This window comes from Pseudonaja textilis, chromosome 12 (assembly GCF_049901715.1).
Source record: "Pseudonaja textilis isolate UNSWEBS1 chromosome 12, rPseTex1.2, whole genome shotgun sequence".
NCBI classification, from domain to species: Eukaryota; Metazoa; Chordata; class Lepidosauria; order Squamata; family Elapidae; genus Pseudonaja; species Pseudonaja textilis.
In genome coordinates, this window is record NC_142001.1 from 11,372,096 (window position 1) to 11,391,545 (window position 19,450).

At 46.6% G+C, this 19,450-nt stretch overlaps 1 protein-coding gene across 4 annotated transcripts in view; it reads right to left on the bottom strand.

The window, feature by feature from the left end:
* The window catches only part of NHSL2 (NHS like 2), a 94,966-nt gene that overhangs the window by 47,083 nt on the left and 28,433 nt on the right, over positions 1-19,450 (bottom strand). Inside the window, exon 1 of one of the 4 annotated variants that reach the window (XM_087941012.1) lies at positions 13,312-13,585. The exons of the other annotated variants lie outside the window; for them this stretch is intronic. Within the exon in view, the coding sequence (XP_087797138.1) occupies positions 13,312-13,435 (124 nt within the window). The 5' untranslated portion in view covers positions 13,436-13,585. Of the gene's footprint in view, positions 1-13,311; positions 13,586-19,450 lie in introns of those variants that run through there. 4 annotated transcript variants of the gene reach the window in all.

Here is a 19,450-nt window from a genome sequence, read left to right on the forward strand (position 1 = left end):
ACTTCAACTCCCAGAATTCCTCCTCCAGTTGTGTTAGCTCAGGAATTCTGGCAGGTGAAGTCCACAAGTCTTAAAACTTGCCAAGTTTGTTCTAGTATAACAACTTTGGCTGAATTTTGTTTTTTAGGAAAGCAATGATCTCTTCCACTCAAGCTCAGCTCCTGAAGACCAAATGGATGTAGCCATTTTCTTTGGAAACAATATGGAGGTGATTGTCCATGTCTTCTTCTGGGGTGGTTCTCTCAACTTCCTGCTCTATAACTCTGGACATCATGGATTTGTTCCTTCATGGATGAGCCCATCCCATCCAGTTGAATTCTGCTCAACCTATACCAGTTGTGGAGTCCTTGGTGCTCAGAGACACCACAATTCAACCCTGAGTTGCAGATATTCTCTTCTATCGCTATACAAAGTTGGCCGGATATTTCTGCCTTGCTGCTGAGACCAAAACACACGGGCAGAATAACAACTGTGCTGTAGCTCGGTTAAGAATTGTATTCTTTTTAGGGAATCTACAGGATTTGTGGTAGGTGAGTCTGAAACAAGCCAGAGGGAATCAGAACAAGAGAGGGATTATCTACTGTACTTTTCCGACTTTTTTCCTTTTGTTATAAGGATATTTTCCTCCTCCTTAGCAACCAGATCTATCTTTTCTGCAAGGAAGACTCTTTCTGTGATCAGAAAGTTGTTCACCTTTTGTCTACTGATGTTTTTTGCCTACCACCTCCAGAACACCCAAGAGTTACAGCAACATGCTAAACAAACCCGATGTAGAAGGAATGCACATAACCCTTACATGCCCAGCACTGTAAACATCTCAGCTACACAAAAGGAGAGAATTTGCACCGGTGAAACATTAATCAGGGTTTTGCAATGTAACACAGGTGTCCATTGCAAACTCTCTGCTTTGAGACAGGTATAAAACACACACAATGATCTCCCAGGCTGGAAAAATCCCAGGCCTTTTGTCACAAGCAGATTGTAAAATCCTAAAGCTGTCCCCAAGGAGATTTGAAATAACTTTGGGCTTTGCTCTGATCTTAACTACAAGCAAAGAGATGACCTCACTCGTCCCTTTCTGGAGTCTTTGATCTTTTGCCACTGAAAATGAGTAAATTGGCATTTTCTCAACAGCGATTTCTAGCTCATTGAGAGAATCTGTGGTGCATTTTTAATTGCCTTTATCTTTTGCTCAAAGCAACGTAACATGTTGTTCCAACCACAACCCTGTTAGGTAGGCTGGGGCAAAAAACACTGCCTCATCCAAAATCATCCAGAAATCATTTGTGGCTGAAAGGTGGCCATAACTTTGGATTGGTCCAATCTTTTTGAACACTTTAATCACTGCGCTACACAGCTGTACTTAACACACTAGCCTCTAACAGCCCTAAAAATCCAGCACATATTTTTTTTTCATCTACTTTTTAAAAGCAATGTATCTTTTTAACGTTCATAGAAAACACTTCCTGAGAAGCGGCCTTCCTTTTCCCCTTCTATACAGGACGTAATAAATCTTTTAAAAATAATGTCTTTCTGCAGGACACATGTAGAAAAATATCTGTCTCTCTTGCTTTGGAACAATTGATTTTTATTCTCTGCCCGCGTAACTGAGGACTTTTAAAATAATCACATAAACTCACCCTTGGGTTTAAGTCTGGGCCGAGCAGATTTAGTACCTTGGAAACTGCCCAGAGAAAGAGTTACTCACTTAACACTACTCTGTGTATTATTTAAGTAGAAAAGCAGGAGGGATAGGTTTTAGCTTAAGACTGAATTCGATCTTTGGATTTAAAAATAAAAAAGCTTTGCAAGGGAAAAAAAAACATCAAAGAGAATTATTGCTTTTTCGATCTCCAGGTTAACAATGTATTCCCACCACGTTACTGTGCATGGTTTTTGTTGGTTCATGTTGTGTGAACCAAGCCCATGTGATCAATTTGAGGAATCGCGATAGACATACGGTTTAAGAAGATCCAGGATCCCGTTCACCAAGCATGCAACCCATCATCAGAGGAGCATCTTATCATCCCACTACTCTGTCCCTCACCCACCCACCCAATTCTCTCTTACCTGCTCTGTGCAAAGCCACAAGCAAAGATCCCGTCGCCTCCATAACCACTGATGCCCCCACAGGCTGCAACCACCAAGCATACACACTAGGAAACTCCCAATTGCTTCCCAGCTGCCTGCTTTTCGTAGCCTCCTGCCTTCCAATCTTGGCTTACAGCAAACGGGAGGAATATTGGCCACTGCAGCCCCCGTCCTAGATGGGTCACTCTCCCACCTCTGGAGCCAGCGAGAACCCGAGAGGGAGTTGCCCCTTTTGTTCCCTGCTGGAGCCTGTTCCAGGCCCTCCCCCACATTCACGGCCCCTGGCCGGAGAGAGGAAATTGCCAGGGCTTGGATGTTTGAGTCAACTCCGGCGTGCTCATTGTCATTGCCTTGTCCCCGTCTTCCTTTCTAGCGACCGAGAGGGAAGCAGAGAGCAGATTGAGAGCTGGGCAGAAAAGTCGGCTGCGATTTTGGACTTTCTCAAGTTTTGGAAAACACCACAGTTTGAATCTCGGAAGCATTCTGGGCTAAAGTGTTACTTTGCAGAGAGAGAGAGAGAGAGAGAAAACCTCAAAGAAATCGTGCAAGGTCGGAAGAAGTGGAGAAACTGTGGAATTGCCAAGAGTCCAACACGATTGAATGGATAACAGCCTAATCATCCGTTTAAGAAGGCAATGGATGCTGCTGAGTTGATTTCCACTAAGCCCTTCCCAGGCAGCTCCTTCCGTGGAGAACTAAAAGATCTGCTTTAGAAAGGAGTTTGGACTTCAGGGCCTCCAGCTGCCCACTAAAGGTAGTCCTTGACTTACAACATTTCTTTTACTGACCGTTCCAAGTTACAATGCCACTGGAAAAAAAGGGAGCGATGACCTTTTTTTTCACACTTTCACACACTTAGTTGCAGCATCCCCATGGACATGGGATTGACATTGGGATGCTCGACCCCGACTCACACTTTTGATGGTTGCAGCATCCCGGTGTGTGTGTGTGTGTGTGTGTGTGTGTGTGTGTGTGTGTGTGTGAGACATAATCTGCTTCTGCGACCTTCTGGCAAGCAAAGCCCATGGAGAAACTGGATTCACGTAACAGCCGAGTTGCTAATTTAACAACGCCCGAACAAACGTGGCGAGGAAAGTATTAAAATGGGGGCAAAGCTGACTTAGCAAATTTCTCACTTAGCCACCTATGTTTTGGGCTCGACTGAGGCCGTTGGTTGAGGACCACCTGCACATACAGAGACTTTATGTTTGAGCTTAAGCAAATGTGCCACCACATTAAAAGTTGCGTAAGGTAAAGGTTCCCCTCGCACTTCCGTGCTAGTCGTTTCTGGCTCTAGGGGGCGGTGCTCATCTCCATTACAAAGCCGAAGAGCCAGCGCTGTCCGAAGACGTCTCCGTGGTCATGTGGCCGGCAGGACTAAACGCCTTTGAAGGCACATGGAACAATGTTCCCTTCCCACCAAAGGGGTCCCTATTTTTCTACTTGCGTTTTTACGTGCTTTCGAACTGCTAGGTTGGCAGAAACTGGGACACGTGATGGGAGCTCACTCCGTTATGCGGCGCTAGGGATTCGAACCGCCGAACCGCTGACCTTTTCTGATAACAAGCTCAGCGTCTTAGCCACTGAGTTGCACAGACAGGCCAAAATACAAGAGGGCACGAAGGAGGGGATTTGGGGGGGGGTGGTCCTCACACTCCCAAGTTTTTTCTTCCTGCTTAACCAAAAATATGGTTAGGCTTCTGATGCCTGCAAGAAGTTCTCCATCTTTCCAGATGGAGGATACAAGCTAGTGCCAAGAATCCTCTTTCCAGCTGCTAATTTCCTCAACGGGCAGCATCCGGTAGAAGACAGTGGGAGAAGCCTTACTCAAGAATAGAAGGCAACGTCGGGTCAAAAGAAAAAGTCACACTCAGTGACTTGGCCTGCTGCAGCTCACACGAAGGGTCCCCAACACACCAAAATAAGTCACAATGAGTGGCTTTTGCGCACAAAGTTAAAAGTCATAATTCACGGTTGCAAATCTTCACGACCGCCTACATATAGATTGAGCTAAGGCCGTTCTGTGCGTTGTTGGTTTGGAGCTTTCTATGTTACACAAGTCTCCATTTAGCTCGAGAAATAATGTAGAAGCCAGCAAAAAAAGCTGGGGTGAGTTTGGCACCCAACAGGCTAGGAAAGGAGGAACTCTGGGGGTAAATGGATACCCCAAATGCTTCCTCTTACCTCTGCAACCGTGGGAGTCTACACAGACACACAAACACCCAGAGCAGATTCTGCTAAATGTAGACTAGAGGTTGTCCTCCAGAGATAACGAATTCAATTGCTGAAAACTTTCTTTCTGGCAATTGGGAGTTTAATCACTGCAAGGAAAACACCTCCCTGGAGCGAAGCCATTCCTTGAGTGCTTAGTAATCATGCATGGCCCAAGGGTTCTTAGTTAAAAAAAAAAAATGTCCTCCCTCCCACTCCACACCTATCTTTGCAGAAATGAATTTTGAGGTATGCGCCCAAGGCTGTAGCTATTTTGCAAAACAGCCGCAGAGCCACCAAAACAAGGATTTGCCAAAGCACTTGGCTCTACCTATGTGTTCAATCTCTCTCTCCTTCATGCCTTCCGACTGCTTGGAAATCCTACTTCATTCCAACTCCCCTCTTTTTCGGCTTCCAGGATTTCACCAGAAATGTCCTGCATGTGGGTGGTGGGTTTTGGGGGGTTTTTTTGGCTTGTTTTCACAGCCTTGAGGGCGAGAACCTTGATTTCTTTTTAACAGCGTTGACATTCTCAAGGAGAGATTCTAAACCCCGATCCCGTATTGGACACCTATCGTAAAAAAGGCAGACTCTGCTTTCCACTCAGTTGAGAAACACACATTAAGAGGAATTTGGGAAAGGGGGGAAAAATATCGAAATGGGAGCTGGAGATGATGGTATGAATTGCATTCATTTGGGTGTTGTTGTTTTTTTCCTGTTTTCTTACATGGAGACACAACGTCCCTGGAATGCTGCATCCCAACATCGCTGCAAAGTTGGACTCAAACAAAACGAAATTAGGAGAGAAAAAAAAAAGGAGGAACTATATTGCAAACCCCTCTTCTTCTTTTCAGCCCCTGGCGATCTGCAAAGGGTACCTGCAACACCCTTCATTCCTAAAAGATGAAGATGAAGATTTCCCCTATCCAGTCGTGTCTGACTCCAGGGCTTGGCATTCATCTCCGTTTCTTGGCCAAGGGAGCCAGCTTTGTCCGAAGACAATTTCCGTGGTCAGGTAACCAGCATGGTTATACGTAAAAGGTGCACAGAACGTTGTTACCTTCTCACCCAAGGGGTGCCTATTTATCTACTCGCATTTGCCCAGTTTTGAAACGCTAGGTGAGAAGGAGCTGGAGCAAGGAATGGGAGCTCACACTGCCTTGTGCTGTGCTCAAGTCTCGAACCCAGCTGCCATTTCTCCAGCTGACCAGCTCAGCGTCTTTAACCTGTTGGAAGAATTATCCTTCTGGGTTCAGTTCCAAGTGGGGAAGAAAGGCACTGGAAATATGCTGACTGCTGGGAAAGATGGCTTAATGGTGGACAGGATCACATGCCTTGGGTGAAGAAAGAAGGGCTAAGATGCCGAGAGACCTGGGTTTTATACCCTCTGTTTGGGCTTTGAATTTGAGCTTGTATTCTGATTGGTGCTCAGACTCCCATGGGGCCATGCAGGGGCAACTCTATAGGCTGTCCTGAGTCCCAGGCTTGGTTGAGCCTTGCTGGATGATGATGTAATGAAAGGGCGCTTTGGGCAATTCCTATTATAGCTCTACCTGGAGTAGATCTTTGTTATGTAAAATAGACTGGCCCAGGCCAGAGTAATAGTCCATTAACAAAGGTGGAGTGGGGACTGAGTTTCTGCCTCTGAGTTTCTACTTTTCTTTTAAGGGAAAATATTCTCCCTTTTTAATATATCCTAAAATATTTCATTTCCTAGGAGAGGGGTGAGTTTTAACTTCCAACAAACCTTCGTTCCTAAATCTCGTGGAATTAAAAGAAGGGTAGCCCTCCCAACTTTCCCAAGGAGGGGTTTGTGCAATTCCTTGGCACCAGAAGCCAACTTTGGCACCTCCAAATCCAACCGAAACTCTCTCTTCAAGCCTGGACAGACCAGAGAAAGGAGATCAAAATTCTTCCCTCCTGCGCTCTCTGCCCTGCATAGAAACCACCTTAGAACAGACACCTCCAATCTTGGCAACTTTTTAAAGACTTGTGCCCTTCAACTCCTAGAATTCCCCCAGCCAAGATCCAGATGATTAGAACACAGATTAGAACACTGGGCTGTATCTAACAAAATGAAATTCAATGTAGGGAAAAGTAAAGCCCTACACTTAGGCAAGAAAAACCAAAAGGAAAAATATAGACTGGGTGAAACCAGGCTCAATAGCAGGAACTGGGAGAGGGATCTTGGCGTCTTAGTGGACAAGCAGCTAAATAGGAGCCAGCCGTGTGCAGCAGCAGCCAAAAAAGCTAATGCAACCCTAAGTTGCATGAACAGAGGGATACAATCGAAATCAAGGGAGGTACTAATACCATTCTATAAAGCCTTAGTAAGACCACACCTACAACCCTGCATCCAGTTTTGGTCACCACACTAGAAAAAAGATGTTGAGACTCTAGAAAGAGTGCAGAGAAGAGCAACCAGGATGATAAAGGGACTATAGGTTAAAACATATAAAGAACGGTTACAGGAACTGGGCCTGGCTAGTCTAGTGAAGAGAAGGACCAGGGGAGACAGGATAGCAGGGTTTCAATATTTGAGGGGCTACCACAGAGAGTGGGGAGGTCAAGCTATTTTCCAAGGCACCCAAAGGCCAAACAAGGAAGAATGGATGGAAACTGATCAAGGAGAGATTCAACCTGGAAATAAGGGGAAATTTTCTGACAGTGAGAGCAATCAACCAACGGTAAAGAAATTGCCTTCAGAAGTTGAGGGAGCTTCATCACTTGAGACTTTCAAGAAGAGGTTGAACTGCCATCTATCAGAAATGGTGTAGGCAGGGTCTCCTGCTTGGGTAGGGGGTTGGACTAGATGACCTACAAGGTCCCTTCCAACTTTGATTATCTGTCATTAGCCGGAATTTGAAGCCCACAAGTCTTAAAGCTGCCAAAGGTTGAACACTCCTTCATTAGAGATTCTGATTTCCACCATAGGAAAATCTGGCCAAGAGCAGACGAGGACTAATGGATGGAAACTGAACAAGGAGAGATTCAACCTGGAAATTCGGAGAAACTTTCTGACAGTGAGAAGTTGAAAACCAAACTGAAGCAGCTTCCGGCCATCGATGGTTTAAAAAAAAAAAGGAGGGAGGGAGGAGGGATTATCTTTTACATCTTTCTCTGATTCAACATGCAAATATTTTTCTTTCCATAGCCTGACTGGTCTTTCCAGCTCTCTCCCCCCCCCCCCCCCCCCCCCCAAGGGTGGCTAAAGCTCCAACTCCTCCTCACCTGCACTGCAGGAGGCAGGTAGGAAAATAAACCAGCCAGCCTCTCCCCTGCCCAATCGACAGCCAATCAGCTCGAGCATCACTTCCGCCATCCTGCTCACACACCCCTTGTGATTTGCTGCCTCTGCCTGCTAATTAGCAGGCTAAAAGCAATCACCCGGGCACCATGGCAACAGCTTACCGATCTCCCACCCACCCACCCGCCAACCAATGCCCTTTTCAGATGAGTTTTGCTCCCAAAAGAGGCTTCTTAAAGGCACCGCCCCGTCTCAGAGATGGATGGGAACAAAAGGGAAGAAGGTGGGTGATTGATTTGGGGGGGGGGGGCAGTTACTGATCCCCCTTCCTTCCTTCCTTCCTTCCTCCCCCACCCCTACAAGGATGGTGTGCCTCTGCATTCAGGTGGTGGGCCGTTCTGTTTGGAGCATCAACTTATTTGTGCCTTTGGATGCATAAAATCTAATCACAGTAGAAGAAATCACAACAACAGTGTAAGACAGTGAGGATTATCTTTGCATGCCACTTCCCACCCCCGAGGTCATTACTTAGGAATATTGGGAGAATCAAGGCGAATATTGGTAGCTCAGGGCTGAAATGAGGAGTCCTTAGTGTTCTCTGAGCTTGGTGGTTTTCTTACAAGTGATGCTAGGTAACATCATCTGTCGTAAACCCTACATCCTCCTAGCACTGGTGATGTTATCTAGTTTGGGTAATGAAACGTCTGCAAGAAAACAACCAAGTGCAGAGAGCACTCTTCAAATATCCTGGAGAGCATCTAACGTATCTTGGTTGATATTGGACAGCCTTTTGTCTGAAAGGCTAGAGGGTTTCCTGCTTGAGCAGAGGGTCGGACTAGATGACCTCCAAGGTCCTTTCCAACTCTGGTATTCTGCTAATTAAGCGGTGATATCAAGAAGAATATAGTTTCTGATTAGTACTGGGTGGAGACCACCAGGTGTTCACCCCGATGAATTGGAAAGAACTAATAATAATCTAGCAAGAGGGCAACATCAGTTCATTTCCAGTTGTGTAGACTGCATTGCTGGCTGGGGAATTCTGGGAGTTGGAAGTCCACACAGCTTAAAGTTGATGTGGTTGAGAAAAACTGCTCTATAGCTCCACATTAATCTTGGCTACTTGAATGTGTGCTGTTCCATTTCAGAAAAAAAATCAGTTAATTTAGCGACCAGGCCAAGGGGTTTTGCGGATAGATTCTTCCTTTGCACAGCTGAATTCTATTTCCACACCTAGTAAAACTCGCTAGATATTCTTTTCTGTCTTTTTCCGCCAGATATCTTGCCATCAAACCAATCCTAGCTTCACAGCAGAGAAAGCATGTTTTACAGCAGGGTTTCATTCTTGAAATCTCTCAGCTGGGCTGAAAAATCCCACTCAAGAGTCAAGGATATTCAATGGATGAGTCAGAATGACACTCGGTAGAAAACAGCTTCCTGTGCTTCCATTTCAATCCATTTTTCCCCCTACACTCCCCCTACACAGTAGCCTATATCAGGGATCTTCAACCTTGGCAACTTTAAGACTTGTGGACTTCAACTCCCAGAGTTCCTCAGCCAGCAAAGTTGAAGTCCACAAGTCTTAAAGTTGCCAAGGTTGGAGACCCCTGGCCTATATGACTTACTTGAGATGGAAATTTTCATCATAAATTATTGCTGTAACTGGACCCAATTTTATGACAATTATTAAACAGTTATTAAGTGAATAGGGTGGTGGTCCAGAGGTGACCCACCTCTCGCCTCCCAATCAGGAAGCTGTGGGTTCAATCCTAGATATTTCTCTGCCTGGGTGCAAAGAGAAAATATTTGCTCTGAGCTCCGCATAGGTGTCAGGAAGGGAATCCGGCCAGTAAACGCCTAGCTCCATTCTGTCACCCTGACTCCACCCTGATACACGGGGTTACAGGGTCCTTAAAAAGAAAAAAAATAAGCAATTGCTAATTGAATCATGCAGTCATTAAGCAATGGGAGTTTTCCCAATGATTTTTTTTCGCATTTCATTGTAAATGCGAGTTAGTTTCCAAATGCCCCAATTGTGATCAGGTGAACACAGAGGCAGAGCGATAATTGTAAGTGAGAATACAGGTCATAAGTTACTTGTTCCAAAGCTGTCGTGAGGTTGTGGTAGTTATAGGCTGAGGACTACCTATATTTGCATCCACCTGGTAATTCAGGGTTATTTCATTCATCAAGGAAGTGGATTTGGTTGCTTCTACAGGACCATGAGCACTGCGTTTGCACAACGTGTTGACGCATGGCCTTCTTTGTAAACTCACTCAACACAATGAAGTGTAAGCCAACAACACTGGCTAAATGGTAAACAGCATATTCAACTTGGTTGCTGAATTAAGCCATTTTCTGCATTCACAGAATATATTCAGCTTTAAATTTACCAAATAGAGGTTTAGGGCAACTTACTAAGCCATGAACCATTCCGAAAAATGGAATCGGATATTCTTTATTGGCCAAGGGTGATTGGACGCAGAAGGAATTTTTCTCTGGTACATAAGCTCTCAGTGTACATATAAACAACAAAGTGGTAAGTCATAGATCATTAAATCATAAGATACAATCATAAACCATAGGATGCAAGCAAGTGATAGATCCTAAGATACCAATAGGAGAAAGATGAAAAGATGAGAAGGAAAAACCTTCTCATCTTCCTTCTCAAAATACATCATTTTCTCAAAATACAGGAGGGGAAAAAAAAAACCCTTCCTCCTGCAGTCTAACCACTATCCCACACTATTTATCCTGACACAAAGAAATGATAGATGGAATGATGATGTCCCAGCAGGAAATCCTCACATCTATTCAGAATAAGTAGCTAGAATCTGCAGCAACCCTTCCTGTTCTAACAGATTTCAAGACTGAAGATTGCAAAAAAAAAAATCTAACATATTTTGGTACTGGTAGTCCTTGATTTACAAGCATGCGTTGAACAAGGGCTGGTCTTTGTTAAAAGTTTAAAAGTTAAAACAGGCTCAGAAAAAGTGACTTAGAACATCTAAGCTGAAATTATGACGGCTGCACCACCTTCACAGTCACATGGTCACGATTCAGGTGTCTGGCACCTGGCTGTGATCTGCAACCTTCCTAGCCAGTTTCCCCCCAAAAAGCAAAGTCAACTGGGTAAAGCTAGGTTGACTTGATGGCCACATGAGTCACTTAACGACTAGGTGATCTGCTTAATAACCATGATTTTGAAAAATGGTCATAACATCTGGTCCGATCGTTGTGATGACTTCATTGCTTCATTGCTGAAGCAACCAAAGTTCCACTCTGAAACTGTGGTCCTCTAAGCTGAGGATGAATGGTACACAACCTTCCTAAGCACCAGAGAAAGGGAAACGGTTACTTGCAAACAATCTTGAACGGGGAAGAAATTGCAAATGGAGGCGGGCCAGCAAGCGATTTCAGCAGTTAAGCAGAGTTTGGTGAATGTTTGAATGGAAACATTCAAAGGAAAAGCCCAGGACTGGAGGCTAAGCAAAGAATGTCAAGAGAAAACTGTTGTGGATAAGGCAGCCTCCTTTGGTGCTGCAGACAAAAAAACACCCCCCAAAATGACACGGCTACATTCATGAAACGATCAAGCCTCACCTTGAAGGAGACACCTGCTTTTCTCACAAGCAAGGCAGGGAATAAGTAAAAAAAAAAAAAAGGCAGATTATACACAGCTCAGCTCTCTAGTTTGCACAGAACTGCATTTTCTTTGCTACAAGGCGGAACTTATTCCGATGTACGTCCCAGGAACGATTGAATTCCCGTCGTATGTATCTCCTTAGATTTAACACACGAGCCAGCTTGGCGTGAGGGTTTAAAAGCACCCGGCTAGAAACTTGGGAGACTGTGAGTTCTAGTTTCACCTTTGGCACAAAGCCAGGTACGTGACCTTGGGCCAGTCGCTTTCTCTCAGCCCTAGGAAGGAGGCAATGGCCAACCACTTCGTGGGGTTGGTGAAACCTTGCCGTGGAAACTGTAGGGATATGTCTCTAGGCAAGCTCCAAATAGCAGACACAATTGAGCGGAGTAAACAGTGTATTCAACATAGCTTTAATCATTGTGTAGCAAAAAGGGACCGGTACTTAAATACCTATGAAATAATCGCTTTCCTATAGAAAGCAAGATGAGACTCTCAACCTGTTCACTCCTTCCAGACAAGAAGGATGGAGGCAGCTATGCAGATCAGCTCTGCGGGATATCAGTTTTTAAAAAAACAACAAAAAAAAAACAAAAAAACAGATTGTGGGCTGTAAAATCCGAGGAACATCTTCACAATTTTTTTCCAATCCTTAAAAAGTCTGTAGAAGTATCCATAAATTCAGGCATCACACAACAGATGGGCCATCTTCAGGACACAATGTGTTCCCATGTTACGGCTGCAGGGTGTGATTATTTTCAGGCATCGGAAGGGCAAGGGACATGCCAATCTCTGCTTCTTAAATTGAAAGTCCTATAGCAGCATTCACACAACATGTTAAGTAGGAAGACTCATAAACTGCGATGCAATAGTCCCAGGGTTCTAGATTTGCAATGCAATAGCCCCAGGCTTCTAGGTTTGGGGTACAATAGCCCCAGGGTTCTAGATTTGTACTGTTATAGCCCCCGAGTTCTGGATTCGGGATGCAATAGCCCCGGGGTTCGGGATTTGCAATGCTATAGCCCCAGGGTTCTAGATTCGGGATGCAATAGCCACAGGGTTCTAGATTTGCGATGCTATAGCCCCAGGGTTTTGGATTTGCCATGCAATAGCCACAGGCTTCTAGATTTGCGATGCTATAGCTCAAGGGTTCTGGATTTGGGATGCAACAACCCAGGGTTCCGGATTTGCAATACTACAACCCCAGGGTTCTGGATTTGCAATGCTGTAGCCCTGGGTTCTGGATTTGCCTAACACAGCCGACAAAACTAACTCACCCCCTTTTAAACTAGCTATTCCTAAGCTAGCTATTTTAAGCTATTTTAATAGCTAGCCAGCTAAGGCATCCGGTTAGGATTGGAACCTGATGGATCCCAGGTAGTACACCCCAAGGACCATTTCGCCTGGAGGAAAGAGAGGATTCTGGAAAAGCTTTTGGGGAAACAAGAGTTAATTCCCCCCCCCTCTTTTTTTTTCCTTTTTCTTTCCAGCATCTCCTCTCTGTAGCTAAGAGCCCTGGTGCCCAATTGGCCTTCAGGCCTGCAAGAGGCATCCAGAGGTGGTCCTTCCAGCAGCATCCTTCTTCCGACCTTCTTCCTAAAGGGCAAAAGCCTTTTTTTTTTTTTTTTCAAGGCGGTCGAACCCATCCTGGTTTACTTCTGATTCTCACAACCGCTCCTGCATTCGGTCAGTCCCTTAGCCGGACAGGATTTGTGTGTGTGTGGGGGGCGGCAGGTGCAGAACTGTTGCCTTGGAAGTGGGGGGAAGCGCTGTGCACGGCGGCAGGTGCGAGCTTTAACCCCCAGCCAAATCCTGGCCCGCCGCTTGTGAACGTGCGGAGCGGCTTCGGGAGCCCCATCTTCCGCGATCCCCCTTCAACTTCTGACGCCCGAGAAAGTCGCTCATCCCTCCCTCCCTCCTTCCGCCGCCTTGGAGGGAAGAAGAAGGGCAGGGTCGGCCCTTCCCCAACCTGGGGCGTCGGATGATGGGCACTGTAGTCCGACCCCCCCAACACACACACACACACACACACACACACACTCCCGCAAAGCAAAGGCTGAATTCAGGCGGGTTCTCCACCCCCACACCCCACCTGGCTTTCCGGGTCGAGCCCGGAGGGTACCTGTTGGCGGCTCCGCCAGCGTAGCCGGCGTGGAAGAGGAGGAGGAAGGCGAGACGGCGGCGGTGCGCTGGGTTCGCTTCCCGCGCGGCGTCTTCCCCAGCATCACCGGCGGGGAGTTGCCCATCTTGGCCACGCGGGGCTGAGGCTGCTCCTGCTGCTGTTATTGCGGCGGCGGCGGCGGCGGCGGCGGTGGTAGCGGCGGCTGGAGCATCGCCGTGGAGCCGAGCCACCTCCGTCGGGGCCCCGCCGTCGAGCTGCCGCCCAGCTCCGAGCCGCCGGATTTGCCGCCGCCGCCGCCGCCGCCGCATCGCCGTCGCTCCTTGCCCCCGCCCGCGGGCAGGCGGGCCGGGAACCAACCGCGGGGGGAGGGGATCTCCGACGGCCCCACCCTCCTCGGAAGCGGACACGCGCGCAGGGGGGGCGGGAGGAAAGCCCGGGGACGAGCGCCGCCCCGCACCCAGGACCCAGCTGGCTGCCTGAAAAGAGGGTTGCAGAGCACGTGCAGAGCGCTTTCCTCTCCCCCTTCCCCCTCCCCCGCGGGGGCGGGGGAGCAATCCGGAGGGTGCTGTCCCGGGTGTCCCGTGCTGTGGCCATCCCCCTCGGGCAACCAAGGATGGCGATGCCCAAGAAGACCAACGAACGGCGCCTCATTCAATGCACCCGCGCAGCCACATCGAGATCCCCAAAGGTTTCCCTGGGAGGGACTTGGAAGTGGGGAAGGGGTGGGGTGGGGGTGGGGGTTGTTAGAATGGAAGGAGACAAGCACCCCCCCGCCCCATGAGTCGCGAGGGGAAAGAGTTCTTCAGGAGCCAGGCAGCTTTCCTCACTCCAACAGCACTTCTTCTATACGCTGCTTTACGGCCCGTCTCTAAGCGGTTTACAAAGTCAGCACCTTGGACCCAACAGTCTGGGTCCTCATTTTACCGACCTTGGAAGGATGGAAGGCTGAGTCAACCTTGAACCAGTCAAGATCAAACGGCTGGCAGTGGGCAGAATTAGCCTGCAACACTGCATTCTAACCACTGGGAAGGAAGGAAGGAAGGAAGGAAGGAAGGAAGGAAGGAAGGAAGGAAGGAAGGAAGGAAGGAAGGAAGGAAGGAAATGAGAAAGAGACAAATAGAAGACAGGAAGGAAGGAAGGAAGGAAGGAAGGAAGGAAGGAAGGAAGGAAGGAAGGAAGGAAGGAAGGAAGGAAATAAATGAGAGATAGGAAGGAAGGAAGGAAGGAAGGAAGGAAGGAAGGAAGGAAGGAAATGAGAAAGAGACAAATAGAAGACAGGAAGGAAGGAAGGAAGGAAGGAAGGAAGGAAGGAAGGAAGGAAATGAGAGATAGGAAGGATGGAAGGAAGGAAGGAAGGAAGGAAGGAAGGAACGAAATGAGAGATAGAAAGAAAATAGGAAGGAAAGAAGAAAAACAGCAATAGTTCTTAGACTTATATACCTCTTCACAGTGCTTTTACAACCCTCTCTAAGCTGTTTACAGAGTCAGCCTCTTGCTCCCCCCACAATAATCTGGGTCCTCATTTTACCGACCTCGGAAGGATGAAAGGCTGAGTCAACCTTGAAGCGGTGAGAATCGAACTGCTGACAGTCAGCAGAGGGGCAGAGTTAGCTTGCAGGACAACAGTCTACCCACTTAGCTACCATGGCTCTTCCAACGTGTTGGGCTTCAGTCCCCCATCAATCCCTGCCCGCATGGCCTTATTTATTTGCTCTTAGGGCTGCTGAGTTCTATGGGACAGCTCCTCCCTATGGCTCTATTCTAGCAGGAGTTCTCCACACCTAGTTGGAGTTGCTGGATAATCCGTTGGTGGACGTCCTTGGGATCCCAGGACCTTTCAGGGACTGAACCTAGCCTTCCACTTCTGAATTAAGGAATTTAGGAACCACTAATGTTAACTCCAACACCCCTACTGAATTTTCAGTCCGTAAAAAAACAGTGTTTCTCAGCCTTGACAACTTGAAAATACGCCCATGCTGGCGAAGGAATTCTGGGAGTTGAAGGCCACGCATTTCCAAGTTGCCAAGGTTTGGGGAAGACTGCCGTCAACAATTGTGATGACCCCCCCATCACTCTACATTGACCTGTTTGTCCTAGTGGCTCTTGCAAATGGCTCAGCTCCAGCCTCACGTGACTTGCAGGAAGTCATGGAGAGAGGCTGAAACTTCTTCCTACACCCCAGAACTAAAAGCAAGCAACTGAGCCCAAGAATCAGTCTTGCAGACCAGCAATCCATTAAGGAAACACTTCTCAGGGGAGGAAACCCATTATTCTAATACGGAGATGGTGCTGGGTTCAAGCCCCAAGCTTTGGTCTTCTTCCAATTTAACAGGAAGAATCAGTGGGGGGTATAGTGGTTAAGATGCTAGACCAGTGTTTCTGTTCTGATCCAAACCCTTTTCCAATAAAACAAACACGAACGAAAGGAAACAGACACCTTTCAATGATTCTTACGAATCCCCGGTTAAAAGGCTGCTGCAAACTAATTAACTATGATAAGCACGAGCCTCGCCAAAATTGTGCGAGGCTGCCAAGAATCACAGATAAATATTTCATAACACAGGACTCTTTAAATACCAACTTAAGATACTGTAATGTCCACAAGACTGAGTTTCAAAACATCTTTGCTTCCTGCAAAGAACGTTCGCTTCACAGCTGGCTTTTATCTTCCTGAAGGAGGGGCCATTACCTTGAAGCTTTACTCCCGAGTCGCCCGTGCTGCTGCAGCTGCTCTTTCCTGCGAACAACCCTGTGCACATGCGCACTTGGCACAGGCTCCTCGGGAACCTCCTCATCGCTGCTGCCAGCCCCCACAATCTCTGAAGGCAGCAGTCCACTCCCTAATGGTCCTGGCCCCTCATCTGAGTCCTCGCTCTCCTCAGCCATCCACACTCTCTGCCAGCTAACCACAACAGTTTCTCAACCTCAGGAAAGTTAAGATGCATGGACTTCAACTCCCAGAATTCCCCAACCAACCTTGCTGGGTAGGGAATTCTGGGAGTTTGAAGTCCACACATCTCAAAATTGCTGAGATGGAGAAACACCATCTCAAAACTCACCCTCCTAAACCGCCTTTGACAAATCCCCATTTTTTCAACCTCACCCCCTGTGGTTGTGGGTTGTGTCAATGAAATTGAAAAAAAAAAAGGACTTTTTTATGTGTGCGGTGTTAACCACCTGCAAGGAAGGTGACTGACACACCGCGTTTAATACAGATCTCACAGCAAGGATTTTCCTGCTTTGGTTCCCACTTTTAAGAAGGTGGCAAAGCTCAAAATTCAGTGGAGCGGTTGGGAAGTTTGAAGGTCTGCACAGACGGATTCAGGAGAAGCCAGATTGCCCATCTAACCTAGAACTAAGGAGAAATTTCCTGACAGTAAGAAGGGTGGAACCTGTGGAACACCTTGCCTGCAGAAGTTGTGGGATGCTCCATTACTGGAGGTTTTTAAGAAGAGGTTGGACATCCATTTGTCTGAAATGGTTTGGATCTCCTGCTTGAGTTGGACTAGAAGACCTCCAAGGTCCCTTCCAACTCTGTTATTCTGTTATCCCTCCTTTTAGGAGATAATTTAGGATTCTAAAAAGGGTGTGAAAGTGAGATTTTCTGAGCGCAGTCCTCGATCCCTGTGGAAGTGGTAGAAAATGCCTAGAGGGAGTTGTGCATCTCCATGGCCACGTGAGCCTCACCGCCAGGTTAAAGGACCACAATCACTGCAGGGAAACTTCATAAAAAGAAGCAAAAAATCCTCCTGGATCAAAATCAGCAGACGTGTTTTTCTTTACAGAAGTGTTCTTGAGAACTGTAATCAAGGAGAGAAGCAATCTAGAACTAAGAAGACATTTCCTGACAGGGAGAACCATTAACCAGTGGAACAGCTTGTCTTCAGAAGTTGTGGGTGGCTCCATCACTGGAAGTTCTGAAGAAGAGATTGGACAACCCTTTGTCTGAAGTGACATAGGGTTTCCAAGGTTCCTTCCAACCCTGTTTATTCTGCTTTGGGGTGATTTTCCAAAATGATTTCTAAATCTAGTTTTCCATCTTAGACTTCATGGTCTTCTGTGCAACGCTGATCAGCTCCAACTAGCTTTTGGGCTCAGTCAGGATGGACTGGATGTTGCCGCCCTTCCTTTAGCCCACATACAGCCCAGGTTTTAAAGACCAAGACGCAAGGGGTGAGGGAAGCCATCGTTCTCAGCATCTACAAATAAACCTGAAGGACCCATGATCTCATTTGGTAACAGGAGAGGTTTCATAGTCCTAGATAATGAGGAAAGATCAATCATTGGGGAGAAGATAGAACTGACGAGCCTGGAAGTTTTGAAGGTAGGAGTTTCAGACTGAAGGATACTTACCGATCTGCAAAAAATATATATATATGTCTGCCTTCGTTGATTCTGGTTTTCAAATCAGGAATAGATTCTCATTTTACCAGTCACTAAGATTCATACATTTCTTCTCTCTGACACATGAAGGGCGGAAGTGCTGGTCCTGTGTGGGAGGTAGCACAAAGATCGATACCAGCACACATTAACTGGGAAAAGAAGTTTTTTTTAAAAAAAAAAATGAGGCTTGGGTGGGTCAGCTTGGAGAAGTCTATATTGAGTTTTGGGGGTACTTATTCCTGGTTGGTAGAGAAGAGAGATGGTTCACCTAGAGAAAAAAAATAGCAAAGCTTTTCCCCCTTTTTTTCTTCCTTGCTAGAGGAAGCAAACCTTCTACCATCATCTGTGCTAAAGAAGATGGAGTATCAGAAAGCCCTGAGAAGTTGCTATGGAAACAGATGCAAATTGGATCAGTACTTGGCATCCTTTGGCAACACAGCTTCTTGTTTCCAGAAGCGTTTTGTGCTGCAGATTCTAGCCTTGGACCAGCTGCCAGCATCACACCAGCAACACAACATGAGACACAGAAGCACAATGGTGTGGAAAAGACACCAAAGCCTTGCAAAGGATGCATTTGTGCGAGGCTGTGGTAGCCTTTACAGGTAGTTCGATTGAGCATGGAATTACAATTGTAAGCCTGCACTTCTGCAATTGCACCAACCCACCAGGGGTGGGATGCAAATATTTATACTACCGGTTCTGTTGGTGTGGCTAGATGGGTGTGGCCATGTGACTGGGTAGGCGTGGCTTTTTGTTGCAGTACCAACTCCTTGTGGTCCCTTTCATAAGCCAGGCAAAGGACCCGTCCCTTCCTTTCACGTCATTTTCCCTTCGTCCAGCGAGATTCCACCAGAAGAAAGCCACAATGATCTCCACCAATTCCTCATCTTGCAGATCCTCCCTCCATCAGGCACTGAGGGATCCTACATATTCCAGCAGTGGATTCTGTAATCAGGCTTCAAAAGCTGAGATTTGGTCTGACAACAGTAGGCTCTGCCCTATCTCAGTAACCTGGTTTTATTTCCCTTCTCAAGCGGAAGCCAAATATTTCGAGAGAGGCTTCAGAAAGTGTAGAGGAGGGTTGTCCAAACCTCGTCAACTTTTAAGATTTGTGGACTTCCAACTCCCAGAATTCTCCAGCTGGCTGATGAATTCTGGGAGTTGGAAGTTCACAAGTCTTAAAAAGTTGACAAGGTTGGACACCTCTGGTGTGAAAGAACTTCTGAGTTGATGGTAAAGAACAGGAATGGATGGGGGAACAAAACTTGCTCTTTTCACTCTGTCCCAAATCTGCTGCCAATCAATTTAATTGGAAGCCCTGAATGGAAATGTTCTGACTGAACATCAACCCCAGCAAACTTGTCTAAGCCTATTTCTGTCCTCTGTTGGAACATTTTCTAAAGAAAGTGGTGGGTTTATTCTTTTTTGCTACAGAAACTGGTGGGTTTCTTACCGTGAAAGCAGCACTACTGTGTTTGGTACAATCTGAATTCTGGAAATTAATACCCTTCTATCTTTTACATATTTGAAAATGCTGCTAGCTAGAAGGTTTAGCTGAAGGTTTTTTTTTTTTTTTACATTGAAGACTCGGTGATAAAGATCCAAAGATAGCAGAGCAATATAGGTAGTCTTGTTTGTTTAATGATTGTTTAAACTTCAAAGTTACGGCGGCACTGAAAAAAGAGGGGTCTTACGACCATTTTTTTCACACAGCATCCCCATGGCCACGTGATCAAAATTCGGAGGCTTGGCAACC